The sequence below is a fragment of the Fringilla coelebs genome (assembly GCF_963513975.1).
Source record: "Fringilla coelebs genome assembly, chromosome: 3".
Classification (NCBI taxonomy): domain Eukaryota; kingdom Metazoa; phylum Chordata; class Aves; order Passeriformes; family Fringillidae; genus Fringilla; species Fringilla coelebs.
Genome location: NC_140030.1, coordinates 8,049,573 through 8,066,856, shown reverse-complemented (window position 1 = coordinate 8,066,856; position 17,284 = coordinate 8,049,573). Strand labels below are relative to the sequence as shown.

The following is a 17,284-nucleotide window of genomic DNA, read 5'->3' as shown; positions in this document are numbered from 1 at the left end:
AGGATTCTGCAGTTTTATTAACCTTTTATCCAAAAAACACTGATCGACAAATCATTTCCAGAAGTCACTATGATCATAATACTTGTCTGCAGTCAAAACTAAAGGAAATGTTACTTCAGAACACAGAAAGGAAGCTTCTTTACTGGAGTCTGTTAATAGTTCAATTTATTTTTTCAGTTCTGTTACCTTTAGTCTGTCGTGGTCAACAACCACAGAGGGTACGGGATCTGAAGGTTCCTCTGGAACCTGCTCCAAACTTGTGGGCTTTGACTGCTCCACAGCGACTTTTCGTGTTTTCTTGCTTTTGAACAAACCTGTAATTTGAAAAACAATTATCAGCACTGTCAGTCCCACAAAATACAGCCTATTTCTTCACTTCAGTTTGATTTTGCTTGTTTAGTTTGTTGGGTTGTTTGGAATCAAGCAAGATTGTAGCAGTGCACATTATTCATCAGCTTTGCCAATTCTAATGCTTACAGGTGCACAAACCCACAGTTCAGAAGGCACACACAAAATGGCAATCCTTAAAACCCAACTCCAAAGTGCCAACTGTGAATGAAAACTGAATCCCACTACGAGTTTTCTCATCGTAACTTTCTATTCAAGATCAAATTAAACAGCTTCAAAGACAAGTTCACACACTAAGCAAATGCTGATATTCTTTCTGCTCAAGTGAAACAAATCTTCATTTTTCTCTCTAAAGCATCCCACGTCTTCATCACCACAGTACTCCAACATCTGCTATACTTCAATCCTCATGCTTTTGTTACACATTTCTGTTTTCCTCCACCTTTGGTCAACCTATTGACCAAAGTATTTTCTTATCTCCTTATATTCTCCCTACATTCATTCACTATTTTTCTCCTCAACTATTTAAAACACCTTTTCTTCTGAGGACCCCTGCTATCATAACCATCCTAAAACATACAGAATTCACCCACCAAATTCAGAAATGTAAAGGCTCTTAACGCATCATGCTCTTCTTGTGATATTCCTAGGACCTTTCTTGTATTATTCTCCTTACCCTTAGAGAAAACGTGTATGTACAAACACAGCCAACATGTACACAGTAATCTTCTCATCATTCAGATCTCTCATTAAAGCTCATTTACTTTGTAAATCTCAGCACTAACTTTTGAAGTAAAGATTCCATTCTTTTAGATAGTTCTGAAAGCTCATTAAAAAGGCAATCATGCATAAGGCTTCTATTTCTGTTCCCTGAGGAAACTCTCTCTCTTGTCTTCAAAGGACACGGCCCCTTCTTTTATACACCACCAGGATTTTCCTTCTCCTTCTCTTATCTTTTTCCTGCACTGTTATTGTGTTTGCTGCGACTCCAAAGCCAGATACCTTCTCCAACAGATGAACAACAATCTGGCTTTTGCAATGAGTTAAACTGCTTCAGCTTTTGCTATGCACAGTTTTTTAAAGGAATGCCTTCTTTATTTCTACGCTTTTTTATCCAATGTCAATGATACTATTATCGTATTCTGTAACAAAACAAGTCAATATCTAACATGCAAATAAAAATAAAAATCAGATAGAATATACAGACCAAAATATGTATTGTATTTATCGCTATTTATACTATTTTTAAACACTTATATCTTGTTTTAATGTTATCTCAGAATTTCCCACAAAGCTGACAAATATGAACAGAGTAGTGTTAGTGTGGAGATACACCTTCTTGCCTAAGATGAAAACATAGCAAGTCAAGATTGCACTTCAAATTTTTCTATGTGCAATTAAATGCTATAAGCATACCAAGAGTTTCAAATAAATAGTCAGCAATTAATAAAATATTATTATATAATAATTGTAACATAAGATATTAGAGTGAAAAATACACACATTAACTTGTACACTGAGATAAAGACAAAAACATGGAAAACAAGCTATACCTTCTTTATCTGCTTCAGCGTCTTTAGTTTCAATGTCGGTGCTCTGTAGTGTTTTCTCATTATTGCTGCAATGTGGTAATTCAGCTTTCACCAGATCAGTTCCTTGATTTTCACTGGAAGCTTCCATTTTCTCCTTTGGCTGATCTTCAGATAAAGATTTTTGCCTGTTACTAGACCAATCACTGTTGTCACAGGGTGAAACAGCATCAAGTGATTCTACTTTACCATTATGACAGGCTGGACCAGGTACACCTTCGGAGCCATGTACAGATGTCTCTCCATTCACACAGTCCCCTTTCAATGTAGAGTCCTTCTTCAATTCCTTTTCAGCACCCAGGGTAATACTGTCAGTTATTAACAGTGATTCATTTGAGCTCTCCTCTTCTGTGGATGCAAAATTGTTTTCCTTTCCTGATGTCCCATTGTTAAGCCTCTGCTCTGCATCTATATCCATAATATCACAAGAGGATTCATCATTTGTCATAGAGAGGTCTCCTGTTTCCTCTCCATTCTCCTCAATGCAGTCAGTGCTGATCTCTAGCTCTCCATTTTCCAGTAATTTATTGTCCTCACCATGATTTTCATCATCAGCAAACTTTGCATCATCTTCATCTTTCTTTAAATTATTGACTTTCCTCTTCTTAATAATGCCTTTGCCCCACTGGGAGCGCCGTCTCGATTTTCTCCTTATTCGAACTGAAAACAAACACACCAACAAACACTTTTAGATGCACAGGTACCCCTCAGTAAAGAGACCAGCATATAAGAATATGGTGTTGTGTGAGGCAATCAAGTATCTTCACTCTTCAAGGAAAAATAAGGTGTCTGTTGATTTAAGTGTGAGCAAATTAGAGGAAACAAGGAATTTTAGAAGTATAAGGAGTGGACACTCAGTCATCCACTCAATTCTTAAACTATAGGAACAAGAAATTCCTACTTAAAACAGCTAAGCAGTGGTGTAGTAATTTGGGTAGCTCATTTGGGTAATGAGGACCCAAAGACAGTTATTCTCATTTTCCCTTTTTAGCTCCTCAGTGATTTGAAGTGATTATACAATAAAACAAATGAAAGTGCAATTCATGGATTCATAGAATAATTCAGGTTGGAAGGGACATGAAGAAGGTTCTAATCCAAACTATTACTCCAACCAGAGTCAGCTGTGAGGGCCCTATTGTGCTACGCAACTTCAAGCAATATAGGCATGTGATTCCCTTTTTTCATTATTTCTCCATGAAATTTTACTTTTTCTTATTTCTTAGTTTTATTTTCTGTGCCTTTGAAAAATTACATAATAAACTCTTTTTCAGAAAGGCCACTTTATTTTATTAACCTATCTGCAGTGAGATACAACTAAGGTACTGATCTAAAGGTTTTGGGGCACATTTGTCATTTAATGAGCAAATGCAGAAGGAAGACCATTCAAACCTAATGCTATTGTCAATATCCTTTTCAAAAGTACTAACTATACACAGCTCAGAAGACTAGGAAGACATTGGGACAAAGTGAAGCTTCTATGTTCAAATCCAAGCAATGATAAACACTGTTCAATTTTTGCAAAATTGCTTAAGTTATGGCCAACTACTATAAATGAAAATCACTGCCAATAGAAACCAGAGACAGACAAATTTCCTTCCCTTTCAAAGTGAACTCTTATGCTGAGCACCTCCATAATGTTCTTTACATTTGTAAGTTGCTTTGATTTATGGGGTATTAAGTCCTACACCCATGTCTGCCAAGCACACACTGAGTTACAAAGATCTTGCTTTGAAGATACAAGCACTACGCAGGTACAAGTGTTGAGAATTAAATCACAGCCACTCAGAAGCACAGTTGTACCTCAGAACTTCTCCCCATGAGTGCTGTATGTAAGAGGTAGTTTAACAACTACATTAGGAGTAAATCCTCACCTTTTGGCTTTAAAGCTATCTAAAGTTACAATCACACAGCAATAAAAACAGTCTCACTTGGAATGTGTATTTATTGTTACAAATAATCTTTATGGAGAACTGCAAGACTTGGGGGGGGGAATCTCCTTTCTCCAGCCATATTTTAGACCCGATAGAGACTTCTACAGTCAGTGTCACTCTTTTATTGATGACAAATTACAACCTAGTCACATAACTTTTCGAGAATGTCAGGTATTTTTTCCCCAGATTGTGCAAGAGATTTTCATTAATCACTGAAGCAGCAAATCTGAAACTAAACAGGGAAATGTAAACTTACAGACAAAAATGAAAATAATATTCTATTAGCCAATGAATTTAACCTCAGCACAACTCCAAAGATGGGTAAATAAAACACAGACTGAGAGTAGAAGTCTTTTAAAGATACACTGATTTTTGGCTGTTTAGGCACACTTTGCTGTAATTCAGATAGATACATGAGATATGTTGTGAAGTATATTTGACATCTTTTACATCAGTGAATTGTTTACTGGTGCATCACTTCTGTCCACACTGGGAGTTCCACCTGGGATAAGAATCTGCAATTTCCCCAAACACACAAGTACCTTCCCTAAAATTCTTAAGTGTGAGAGAAATCACTTTAAAGCAGAATGGAATTAATCCTTGTATTACCCATCTCATTAAATTTCAAGTCTTTCCCAGCTGAGAGTCAGGAAGTCCAGCTCACTCAGTGTCTCATTGAATATTTTTGAACAAACATTATGGGTGCTGGTTTTTACTGCTGTTTTTAATTAGGACAAAGCAACAATGAAAAGTGAGGTAGCAATGTCTTTTGGGATGAGAGAGGAAATTCTGGTTCCAGATCCTTAGCAACCAAAACATTTTTACACAGATTTTTCTTTTACATAGAGTCAAGCCTCTAAATTAGTGAGAAGTTGAGCAAGGAATACAACATCTAAGAACAAAACCCTGCAACACTCTTTGTTCTGCTTAATTCCTCAGTTAAGTTAAGGGAGTGGTACAAGAAGTGTTTAATGGACCAGAGAACCATGTGACAAATTGTAGACACTAACACCAGATTTCATCACCTATATTGGTCCCCTAAACAGTTACTGGAAATAAAAAAGGCACATGGATCTGAGAAGCTGCCATAAGAGGCAGGAAACTGAATCCTATGGGACAGTTGATTACGACTTTAAAAGGATGAAGGAGCTACCACAGGGTAAAACTGATGCAAAGGGCCACTGGGGAGGATCTAATGGGTTAACAGATTGCTGCTAAAAAATAAACTTAGCCTGGAATCCCAACTTCACTACCTTAATGTTTGTATTTTAGAAGATTGTAAATTATCAAGAGCAGAATGCCAAACTTTTTATTTTTCAGTCAGTATGATTCATGACTATCAGCTTCCAGCAGGTAACAGAATGGGACAGCTATTTGCAGAAGAAAAGCTTGGAGTGAACTTTGTTTAAAAAACGAACATGGTACATAGAATTGCAACTTAATGCCTCAACACCTTTTCAATTACTCCTTTTAAAACTACTCATCAGAAATCTCCTCATTGATACCCAGTCTTTTGGCAGTATTTGTGCCAGAGGCAGTGGAAATACTATTGTCAGAAGAATCCCGCTTTATGGAACCGAGTTTCTCTAACTCAAACTATTATAATAGCAATTATTCACACATGAATACATTCACTTGCCTTCTAAATCGGCCAACTATTCACTCTATAATCTTCACATAACCTCCACAGATTTGCCAAAGGGATCTTAATTTTACTTCTATCTTCTGTCTGGTTTGCTTTTTTGTAAATCACTACTAAGCATTTTTAATAACAATAAATATCTGTCTGACCACAAAGCACATCTAACATTTCACTCAGGTTCACATGAAGTTGGTATCAAAACTAAACTCTGCCTGCTCTTTTTTTTCCTAAGATGCACAATCTATGCACACAGCATTTTTTTAAAGTACTATGTACTACCATGTAATTAATCACTGAATAGAAATTTACTGTACATTTTGTTAAGCAGTAAGTGAAGTTCCTCAATTCTTCCATTCCTATGTTAAGACAATCTCAGAGTCATCTGAAAAACCCATGAACCAGGCAGGCAGCATTTCCCCTAGGTATGATTAAAAATAAGTTCTGCACTGTCCTTACTTCAGAAGGACTAATCCTCTAGATGAAGTTAAGTGAAACGAAACCTGTAGCAGACTTTCAGAAATTCTGAATTCTTGCCTGCTGACAGGTGCTGCTTGGAGATTCTCCAGTCAGATACACTAAGTAATAACAACATCATCTGGTGACATACCAGCCCTGTCCAGAGCAGAGCACTGTTCTTGGCTATTAAAGAATAGTAATAGTCGGGGGGAAAAAAAAACATAACTAAAAACATACTAAAAAATAGGAACCAAAAGCTTAAATTCCTTTCCACTTTTCCAAAGCATTTCTACAAGACCTAGAGGTAACCGTGACCTTTCTGTTTATGGTCTCAGGAAAAGAGATCTCAAAAAAATGGGTGAATGGCACAGAAGCTTCAGAGCTGAGGTATGCACTGTTGCTGTCCCCCAAGTCCAGCAGTACAGTGACAGAACTGTAGACTACAAAGAAATAAAATTAACAGTGGAAAAGAAAGCAGACAAAATTAGATTATTCAAAGACTGTCAATTATTAACAAGCAAGTCTGCTTCCCTTAATGTGGAAGAACTCTAATAAGATGCAGCAGAGATCTTGCTCTTGAAATTTCTATAGTTTGACAACTACAGTACCATGAGTGCAGCACAGTATTCAAGGCTAACAAGTTCACTTTATGCTGCAGAGAAGACCCTTCCATGCTCCCACACTGCTTAAAACCCATCAGAGAATGTGAATCTTCTGTCAGTAAATGATAAAACTGACATCCATCAAACAGTAAATTCTCTGTTGTTACTGTATTTCATGAAGAATTCCTGGGGATTAAAACCCAAAGAAGATTCTCACGGCAAGGAAGATCACCATGGATCTAGATTTTTAGTCTGCACTATCAAGAACCACTTAAAGCAATTCACGTGTTTTAAGTTTTTCTTCCATGATCAAAACCCTCAACACCTTTCTGACATCTTGTGTGTAAAGGAACTCAAAGCCTTGAGAAATCACTTATAACCAGCAACTCACACTCTCTTATACAGCATCCAGGATATCTATGTACCTCACACAGTAATTTAGCTGCTTCCAGTAGTTCCACATTCCTTACCAAGAGGCACTAAATAGTCCACTTGAAAGTCTCTGGAGTTTCTACTCACAAAGTCCCAAACTGCAGTCAGAGATAAGCAGCAAGAAAGAACAGATCACAGTTCTACAATGGCTTAAAAAGCAAAGTGAGGTGCCAGCTTCCACTAACAAAGCCATTTCTCCCCTCCAAAGCCAGCTATAGCATTTCCACTGCCTCATTTGTGACAGCACTACTGCTCCTGCAGTAAAACAGATAAGGGAACTAAATCCATCTGAAACATTAGGTTGTTGGGGTTTTTTCTACTTAGTTTTCAACATCTTTGGTTGAGCTTTCCAACTCATGAATGACAATGCTGGCACAGAGAACACAGTGGGAATATGCCACCAGCAACAAGGCAAGACAGCCTCTTTAGTAGTGACCTGCAGTTTGACCAGCTTAAAGTGACAGTGGAACCAACCCCTAAAAGGTATCCTTTTCTTCACCTAGATGGAGGGCCTCAAGGCACAGAACTGACAAACATGTTAAAAGAATTGCATGCAACAAATTCACATATTTACAATTTTTATCACCTTATATAACAGCTTATGTTTTGTAAGCAAATTTCTACTCAGCACAGAAAACTCAAGTTTCATAAGGAGGAGTTGAAATACGTAAAAACCAAACCTGACTGCAGCATTCCCAGTATTTTCTTCCCCAGTCAACTGCTTTCCCCTACCATACCCAATATGCTCTCCACTCAAGCTCTTCCCAGTGTTTCTCATGGAACTACCCCAGTGTCCCCTATTCCTCCCCACCCCAGCTGAACAGGACACAGGACACACTCCATGTCTGACATGTGCATGCCATGCCTGGTCAATACCAGGTTTCACCTGCTCAAATACCATTTTCAATCTAGCTCCTTTTCCTGCAGTAGACACGTGCATTTGTCCAGCTACCAATTTTCACAAAACCCGCAGGAATCTAATCTTTCAGCTCTCAGCTCCTGTCAAATCTGTCTGAACTCTACTAAATGATTTAGAAGTTATTAGGGTAGCAGAGATGGACAGAGAGCACAGATATGATTTTCTTGGGAAACCAAGATAAAAATATAATTTACATGAAACCAGAGTAATTATATTAGTAAAATACATGGCAAGACCGTCATGTTGGAAAATTAAAGAGGCAAATTAAATCAAAAGAGAAAAGAAAATCAGATTAATGTCATCTGTGGAGATATCTTCAGATTTTCACCTTGGTAGATCTGCTTATTTCCCCTCTGCTCTGTACAACAGCAACTATTGCAGCTATACACATCCTTGGTACCTTCAGCTGGCTCTTAAGGACTACTGAATGAAACCCTCCTGCTGCAAGAGAGCCACAAACAAACACAAGAAAGAATCATGGCTACTGGGTGGTTTCTCTGTTGAGGAGGAAAAATCTGAAGTTAATAAATGGGTAATAACCCCAAGAAAATCCACTACTTCTGCAGACAGAAACCCTAAGTCTTAATTTAAAGCAAACATTGTCACAGTTTTCAGAAGGGAGGAAGGAAGAGATCTATCTGGTCTGAAAACTGTTTTTATTACATCACTTGTGCATACCACTTAGAGAGAAAAAAAACCCCAAACTACTTCAGAAGATGGTTTTACCATGTTTACAAGAAAGGTGATGATAATGCTTTCAAGGAAACCTTTAAAGAGGCTGAGCCATCTTGCATTACTCAGTTAGAAAGATGAGAACAAGGGAATATAAAAAAGTCACTGATCAGGTAAATTGCAGAACCCACTTAGCCCTCTGTCAAAGAAAAAAGACACTTGATTAATTCAATAGGCAGGTTTTTAATAGTGATGAAAGAAAATTTTTTTGTCACTCGATATCACTGAGTTCAAAAGTTTGATGGGATCCCAAAAAAGAACAGGCAGTCAAGATTTATTAGAACTCCCACAAATTCACTAAATTGCATTTTAAATTAGAAGAATTTAAAAGCCTATGGGGTTTAAAAGAATTGTTAACCAACCTGGAATCATCAGCTACATTGGTATTTCCTTCAAAATCAGGCATGAAAAAAAATTATTTCTCAAATGTTTGAAACTTCTTTTAAAGCATCTGGTTGAAAGCAGAACAAGAGATCAAACCACTCCCAACCAGAATGCCAACTCCTACGCTACCCAGAACAAAATGACAGAGACAAAAAGAGGCAGTTGTCCCAGCTCTGAGAAAAGATATCCTCACATTCCAGAATATTTTTTTTGATGGTGCTTATCAAGTAACAGTACTTGCCTCTGTCTCAAGTGAGAACTAATCCCAATCAAATCTGGGAAGCAAGAGGAGAAAATGAAACAGTAGCAGGGTAAGCGACAAAACAGCAGCTACTAGGATTTTCATGTTAGCATCTGAATGACTGTTAGTTTGCCAATATCCAATTCTTGAATCCAAACTCAGAACCACAGCAAAAGGAGAAAATAGTTCAAAGGATCAAAACCATATGGCATCTGGTCTGCCATATCCTTTGACAAGGCACTGCTGCAGTCTCAGAAGCCTAAAGTACAGCAATCACTGACACCACTGCCATAGAAAGGTCAAAGAAGAGACACTAAACAGATGAAAACTGGACAAAGACTGAGAACAAAACAGTTTCTGAGAAAGACTGTAAATGAAAGACCTTTTCTTTCTACAAATCTTTTTTAAAAAGTACTCCAAACAAAACAAAAGCCTTTCCATTATAAAGCAGAAACAAAGTGTTCCACAGGACAGCAAAGATCACTCATTTGGGGGTGAAAAAGAGCAAACCAAAAACCAATGAACCAAAAAAAATCCAACACAAAAAGGCAAAGAAAATAGTACTTATTTAGAAATGTTTTCTGCCATAGTTTTTTAGATCCTTGCTTGGTATCCCTACAGTCCTTTCTAGAGAGCCCACTAATCACTTAAATTACTGGGAAAAGTTAGCAGGGTGTTTACTTCATATTTCATAAAATGACTTTCATATAAAACTTATATTTTTAATAGTTTGCATAACACAAAGGATTTAAATTTTCTTTATTTGCTCCAAATGTCATTTTCACAGCTATGCTATTTATCACATGGCATAAAAAACATCTTCTCTATGAAGAAAACATAAAATCTGCAGTCTATCACTACAATAGATTATCATTAAATGCTGCAAAAAAAAGATAAGAATGCAAAGCCAAATCTTCCCCACAGAGTTTATTTATATGTAACACTAAAGGAAGCAAGTGCAAGACAGTAAAATAGTATGTACCATGCCCCATCTACTGGCAAGATGGAGCAGCTGGATACAGTTTTATTATACAGGATCCCAATGATTAAAGAGATGCTAATGCTTTCTGAGATAACATGTATCTAAACCACTTAATTTAGCAAACACACTGAACTGCACACTGCTGGTAGTTTCCTTTTCCACACCAAGGCAAAATAAGACTCTTCTCAGCAGTGCCCAATGACAAGAGGCAATGGGCACAGACTGAAATACAAGACACTCAAAATTAAGAATTTATTGTTTGTATCCAAGCACTACAAGAGGTTCCCCAGGCGTGAAACAGAGCCCTCATTCTTGGAGATTTTCAAAACACAATTGGACAAAGCTTTGAGTAACCTGCTCTGAGGGGAGCTAGACTAGAACATCTCCAGAGGTTCCCTTCAACCACTGTAATTTTGTGATTCTATAATCATAAAACTATTTATAGCAGACTTCTGACATCTGTCCCATTCCAAGTTCCCACCAGAATACTTGCACTTTTCTCAAAATACACACTCGATAATGGAAATATTTTAAATTGTGGCAGAACTTCCCCAAATAGATTTTCAGCAACTTCTAGTAATTCAATACTTTTAAAACTCATCTATACTGTGAGACACAATCCACACAGCTGTACCTTCAGCAAGGGAAATGGGAGTTGTAGATTAAATGTAACTCAGAAATGTGTATCACCATGCCTCCAAACAGAAAAATTACTTATTCACCACATTTCCAACAGCCCATCTGGTCCAATCAAATTAACAAAATATCTAAAATACATCAGAAAAATTAAATAAATCACAAAATAGCAGGTAATTTAAAAACTAAATGAATTTTTATACAAAATATAAAACCTCAGTAAACAAACCAACAAATATTAATCCAACTATCACTCTCTACTCTACTAGCCCGGAGTGGGACCCTACATTTGGCAAGGCTGCTGCACTGTCTGCAGTCCTTTCTGTTTTTAGAGAAGATACTTGACAATAATTTCTCTTAGTGTTCTCAGGTTTGTCATCTGAATTAACCTTTCTGCAGCTCTTTTCTAAAATACTGTAAAACAAAGCCCCTAAAAATAGTAACAACTGATCAGGAAAAGAAAGTTATGATTGGTGATTCTTTCCTTAGATTCCTCTAAGGGAAAACATTAATTCAAGTTCAAACAGCAGAAAACATGCAATTATTTTCAGAATTATTGAAAAGTATGGTTTTATCCTGTTTAAATAAAATACTTAAATAATTTTTCTTGTTACTCTGATTGTGCAATACATTATAGTCTTTAAAAAAATACTATTTCATGGTGATAAAAAAAATCCACTCTTCCCCTAAAATAATCCCTCTTCAGAAATCCCTGCTCCAAACTTACTTCTTCCATTTAACCAGAGTTTCATTTTCTGCTATTTGAGCTCCCCACAATCTGCTCAGTTCTGCTCTCACCCTTCTCTAGCTTATCCTCCAAATACCCTTTTAAGACCATTTCTCTTCCTCATTTTTAGTCTCTGCTGAACTGACCACATCAATCTTCAAGAGTGCCCATGTACTACTTGAATCCTTTCTGCAGATTTCTGATTGCTCATCAATTCCTGGTTCTCTCTCTTGATTACTAGATGCATCACATCCCTCCTGGACTAGTTACCTTTCCTGGACTCAGCCTTAAAAGGCAGATTTTCATTTGATTGTAGACCCAAACACCACTAAGCCTCAATTTTTCTTGCCTTCCAAGCTAGATCATGAAAATACCAACAGGATCAGCGCCTTAACAGTAACTTTGTTGTTTGCACAGACACTGGCAATTTCCTGCAGCCGATGGCTGGAGTTTTCAAACAACTGCTGCTGCCTGCACAACGGAGGGGAAGCGAGAGAGGTACTGGAGCTGCTTTGGATGCGAGTCACCAGCAAGGGCTGCTCTCCCCCTTCCCAAGGGATGTCCAGCTTGGAGGTCTATAAACCCCACCGTCTGCTGCTCAGCATGCACAGCCAGCAAAGTGCTCTGTAGGGCAGCCAGAGGGAAAGTCTCCATCCTGGATTCACAGGAAATTAAAAAAATTAATTGGGAATCCCTTCCCTACACTCTCTGTTTTGCACGAGCTGCCAAATGAATAAAGAACAGCTTGGATCCACATCATCAATTTATTATATAACAATTTATTCTAACCATAATTCTGTACCATTGACTTTAATTCCTTTAACGGAAGAAATTACAGCTTCGGGAAATAAAATCATACACCTCTAATTAATTAAACTATTTGACATCAACACTATCATTCATATATAAACAATGTTCATCTCTGGGCAGTTATCACCATGCCTAGAAAACGATTTCTCATCAAGGAAAAGCACCATGAAGGAGAGCACAAACACCAAAATGAAAATTTGTCCGCTTCCATCAGTTTGCCACCAATCAGCAATAACTGATAATGCTTCTAATAATATATTAATAATGGACTCCACATCTTCAGAAGGAAAGCCAGGTGCAACTATCAGTATACCCCCATACTCACTGTCTCCCATAGTCTTTATTTTCTTTATAATGAAAATATCTGCTATGTATTCACCTGTTCTAATCAACTTACCTCTTGAAAATAATTAGCAGTGCCTCTGATTACCCAATCAAACCTCACAATCCTAGAGATTCTGATCACTTAACCGGATTAATTCAGTAGGCTCCAGGAAGTGTATCTTAACATCCTCCAGTAATGGTTACTGACTGTTGAAAACCATTGCCATAAAGGAAAATTCAGTTAAACTTGCAATCTCCTCTCTAGCTTTCAGCATGACGCTGAATGTACTGAAGGCAGGAATTCAATGTAGTGCAGGTGAGAGACTATTAAGCAGTGTAGAGGTATTTACCTGCTAATTCACCGAGTAAACAAACCTGAAAACTCATCAAACCACTGAAAAGTGTTCTTGGATCTGAGTTTTCTTATACTGAAAACAGTGTTTTACAACGAAAAATGCAGAATACTCATGCTGCATTAGAAAAACAATTATTCTTTATCACAAAACCAGAAATCCTGCTTCTTTACAATTTCTTGGGCAGAGATTTTATGTACTCCTAGAAGGAGCATTTCTTAGTTCCGTGTGTTTCATGCCTAAAATTACTTCTGGAAACAATCAGTAAGCAGCAGTAGAGACACATTTCCAATGTTTGCCATTGAAAGGACCTCTAATTTTGCACAGTTATCACCCAAGGTACTTACAAGCACATTTATTTGCAGAGTTGGGCCACACAGCCATGGTGGGTTTTTGCTTGCTCCGAAATGCCTCTTCAACTCTGGCTTCTGTTTTCCGTACAGTGGAACCGTGAGGATTTACCTGTTCTGCTGGCACTGAGAAGCCTGCATGCAAAAGACAACCATACCTATTTAAATAAACCAAGCTGCAGGAATCTACTGAATCAAAGGAGAAACTTGGAACACCATACTGCAATAGGAATACATCCATTAATATTTAGCTGGACATTCAAAATTAAGAATATTTGGTTTCTGCTGGCAAAACAACTTACGGGTTGGATGGTCTTAAACTGTCAGCTCTGATGGATTAGAAAAATGTGACTGCCTCTCACACTCTTTGGGTCCCCAAAGACTGACTCTTCTATTCATATTTCTTCTACAAGCAAATTCTTACTGACCATTTCAATATTTTTCTTATTTTAAACAGGTTTAAAATAAGTGGCAATTCATAACGGCATTGTATGCCATATCAAAAAGAGTATCTGAATAAGAACCTTGTATTGTCACTGTGATCTATGTTATGTAAAATGGATCCATTTCACAGTCAATATGAGCTCTTAAAAAATGCAATTCTGCTTTTAACAAAAGCTGTGGTTTGCTTCCTGTAATATAACTTCATCTCATAGTTTCTACTGCTTCATAGGTTTTTTAATTAAATTCTAAAAAAGCAAACTTTCATAATGGTTAAGCACATTTTAAAGACATAACTGAATATCTGAAGTTCTGTATTTGTGAACTAGAATTTCCTATCCATCCACTAAAATGGTCTGCAAAATGTTATACCACATCTCTAATAGAAACCAGAACCAAGTGATCAAGAGTGGAAAATAAGCTCCAAAACGGATGGATGCAGAAATTAAAAGATTCACACAGAATCTCTCATCTCACAATTAATAATTACAGCACAGGTTTCTAGGTACTATTATAAAAATTTTAAACTGCATATCAAACATATTTTATTACTCAAAACAACTATCACTTCTACCTTTTTATTAGCTGGTTTCCACAAGTAGTTGCAAATTTCAGTAGTCTAGGATAGATAGTTGGTTCTTATTTACCAACCTAAAACTTGCTGTCCTTAGGCTTAATATCTTTCAACAGCACCTCATTTCAGTAACAGAGGAACAAGAAATTCTAGTTTGACTTCTACATACTGATTTTATTGTACAGTTTATGTGCAGTACTTTTGAGACTGGTCACCAGAGTACTAAGTAAAAATGGCAGATGTGTGGAGAACAAAACAAAACAAACAAAAAACCCAAAACAAAGGAAAAAAACCCAAACCAAAACAACCACCACAACCACCCCCCGCAAAAAAAGCCATGTAGAAAATACTTTTCATTTTACAACTACAAAAGATTGCTAAGTAACTTGCTGACAAAATTGTGAAGAAAATGGATATGATGCTTTTTAGCTTTTTTCATCCCTTGCTCAAACTGCTCTGAAACAGGGTACATGTCAAAGTCTAGACAAGCAGATGCACTGAGATTGTCCTGATGTGCTGTCTTGATGAGGCTGTTCTTTAGAGCAAAATGAGAATAATGGCAGAACTGATCAGCATTCACATCCGTTCCATCCGCTACAATGACCAGCACACCGAGACTATACTCCTCAAGTGTCACCATCCAGGTGCTCTGCACCACCATAATCTTTGACACAACTCCTGATCCCCTGTGACTGCCTTCCAGCATGAGGCTTTCTCAGAGCTCAGGAGCTTGATATATTTTCCTCTGTTCATAAACAGTTAATCTAACACAGCTTCTTCCATGCATTCCAAGTCTTTTGGACTTGCTTTGGTTAGCACTCCCTGCTAACCCAGTCAGTGTTCTTAGCCTTGCACATTCTACAGCTGGACCAACTGCAGAGCTCAGTTGCCATTGAAACCACCAAGTGTGGTCCACACACAAGCATCTTCAAGTGTCACCTGCAGGTACCTGTGACACTGTAACAGTTTCCATGCCAATGCACTGAACCCACTTTGAATCCTGCCCATTCCTGTCTGCAAGTTGTTTTGTCCCACAAACTGCTCATCATGTACCTGCACCTCAAGGCCCTTTCACACCAATGGTGCTTACTTTTTCTGATTTAACAAGTTCACTGCATGATACCATCAGCCTTAGATATGACTTAAGACACTGCCCTTCTTTCAACAGAGTCTGCTGGCTTTGTCTCCAGAAATATCTATTACTGGGCCACTGCCACAAAAAGGAGGGCAGCATTCCAGTTCTTGCAAACTTGCAAGAAAGGACTACAAGCCATAGAGTCATTCTCTGTAACAAAGAGCTCTTACAAACATTTACTTTAACCTCGGAAGCAATAACCTTTAAGAGTCATGGGGACTTGGATAATTAACTGAGCACAGCTCACAGCATGATGCTGTGGCCAGAATTGTGAATATTCTTGTAGTTCTAATAGAAAAGTACAGAGGAGAAATGAAGGCATTATATTAGCTCTGTTTTACAGCCACAGAGAATTACAATTGGTTCATTTATCCACAATTCAAGACACACATTGGAAGCTTGCACAAAATTAGACAAAAACATGCATGACTGAATAGGAAAATACAAAGAATTCTATCTGTTTTAATCGAAAGGAGAGAAAGCCTATAGATACTTGCATAGTTCAAAGAAGATTATTAATAAAGGGTCTTCAATCTACCAACAGAAGTATTTCAAGAATCAGCAGCTGAAAGGTAAGACCAGCCAATTCAACCTAGAAATCAAATAATGGAGCTTTATACCAAAGCAGGAAACAACTTGCCAAGGTAAAGCTGGAATTATTGAAATCAGTGATCCCTAAATCAGCATGAAATTTTATTCTAATGTTATAGTTCAGTGATTTTCAACCTTTTTCAACTTTCTAAAGTTTAAAACTTTTCCACAGAGGTATACTCTTTTTATGTAAACTGATCACTGGTGCCACACCAGGAATATGTTTGGACTTTTGATAACTTTTCCTGGTCACTTTAGAAGCTGTACACAGACTTGCAACGGTTGTTTCTTAATCAAAAAAAGCAATACATTACTTCCAAAACTACACTTGTACACATGCCAAAGTGAACTAAAAATCCAGTGGTTTAAAGGCTGTCCTCCCTTAGCATAAGGCTGCTCTCCCTTATTATACTGTATTACAGGAACTTTCAGAACACAGCCCTGCTTCCACCACATCCACATCAGAAGTTAGTACAGCAATCCTAACATTTACTTGTTCACCAGGTTCTGCAGTACTGTCTGTAATAGCAGGCAATGCATCCTTCTTCTGGAAAGGATGATGGTGTCCTATCAGTTCAGCTCACAAAACAGGAAAAAAGTAGAGGAGTTTCAAGCTCAGTCACCCTTTAACCTACACTGTCTAAATCTGACATGCATTCTTTATTTCATAATAAATTTAAATTTTTGTATGGAGATCTGTAAATTCTATCCCATATATGTACAGAAGCATTTCTTGTTGCCCTTGTCCCTGGCCAGGTTGAATTCTCTCAGAGCTTTAGCCTTCCTAACTTGATCCCCGGCTGCTCAATTCCTCTGTAGTTTTCCCAGGCCACCTTTCTCTGTTTCCACTTTCCACAGGCCTTCCTTTTGTGTTGAAGTTCACCCACCATCAACTTGTTCATCCACACAGGCGTCCTAATGTGTTCACCTAACGTCCTCTTTGTTGGGAAACATCACTCCTGATTTTGGAGGAGACAGTCCTTGAGTATTACCCAGCTGTTCTGGGGCCCTCTTCCCTCCAGGGCTTTATCCCATGGGACTCTACTAAGCAGATCCCTGAACAGGCTGGAGCCTGCTCTCCTGAA

At 37.7% G+C, this 17,284-nt stretch overlaps 1 protein-coding gene across 4 annotated transcripts in view; it reads right to left on the bottom strand.

Annotated features, from left to right (window-relative positions):
- The window catches only part of ATAD2B (ATPase family AAA domain containing 2B), a gene marked incomplete at its 5' end in the record, with an annotated part of 74,762 nt that overhangs the window by 5,838 nt on the left and 51,640 nt on the right, over window positions 1-17,284 (bottom strand). For 3 of the 4 annotated variants that reach the window (XM_084203398.1, XM_084203399.1, XM_084203401.1), the window contains 3 exons: window positions 187-314; window positions 1,902-2,597; window positions 13,456-13,593. In XM_084203398.1, the coding sequence (XP_084059524.1) occupies window positions 187-314; window positions 1,902-2,597; window positions 13,456-13,593 (962 nt within the window). The remainder of the gene's footprint in view (window positions 1-186; window positions 315-1,901; window positions 2,598-13,455; window positions 13,594-17,284) is intronic. The other variant, XM_084203400.1, reaches the window with a different exon arrangement.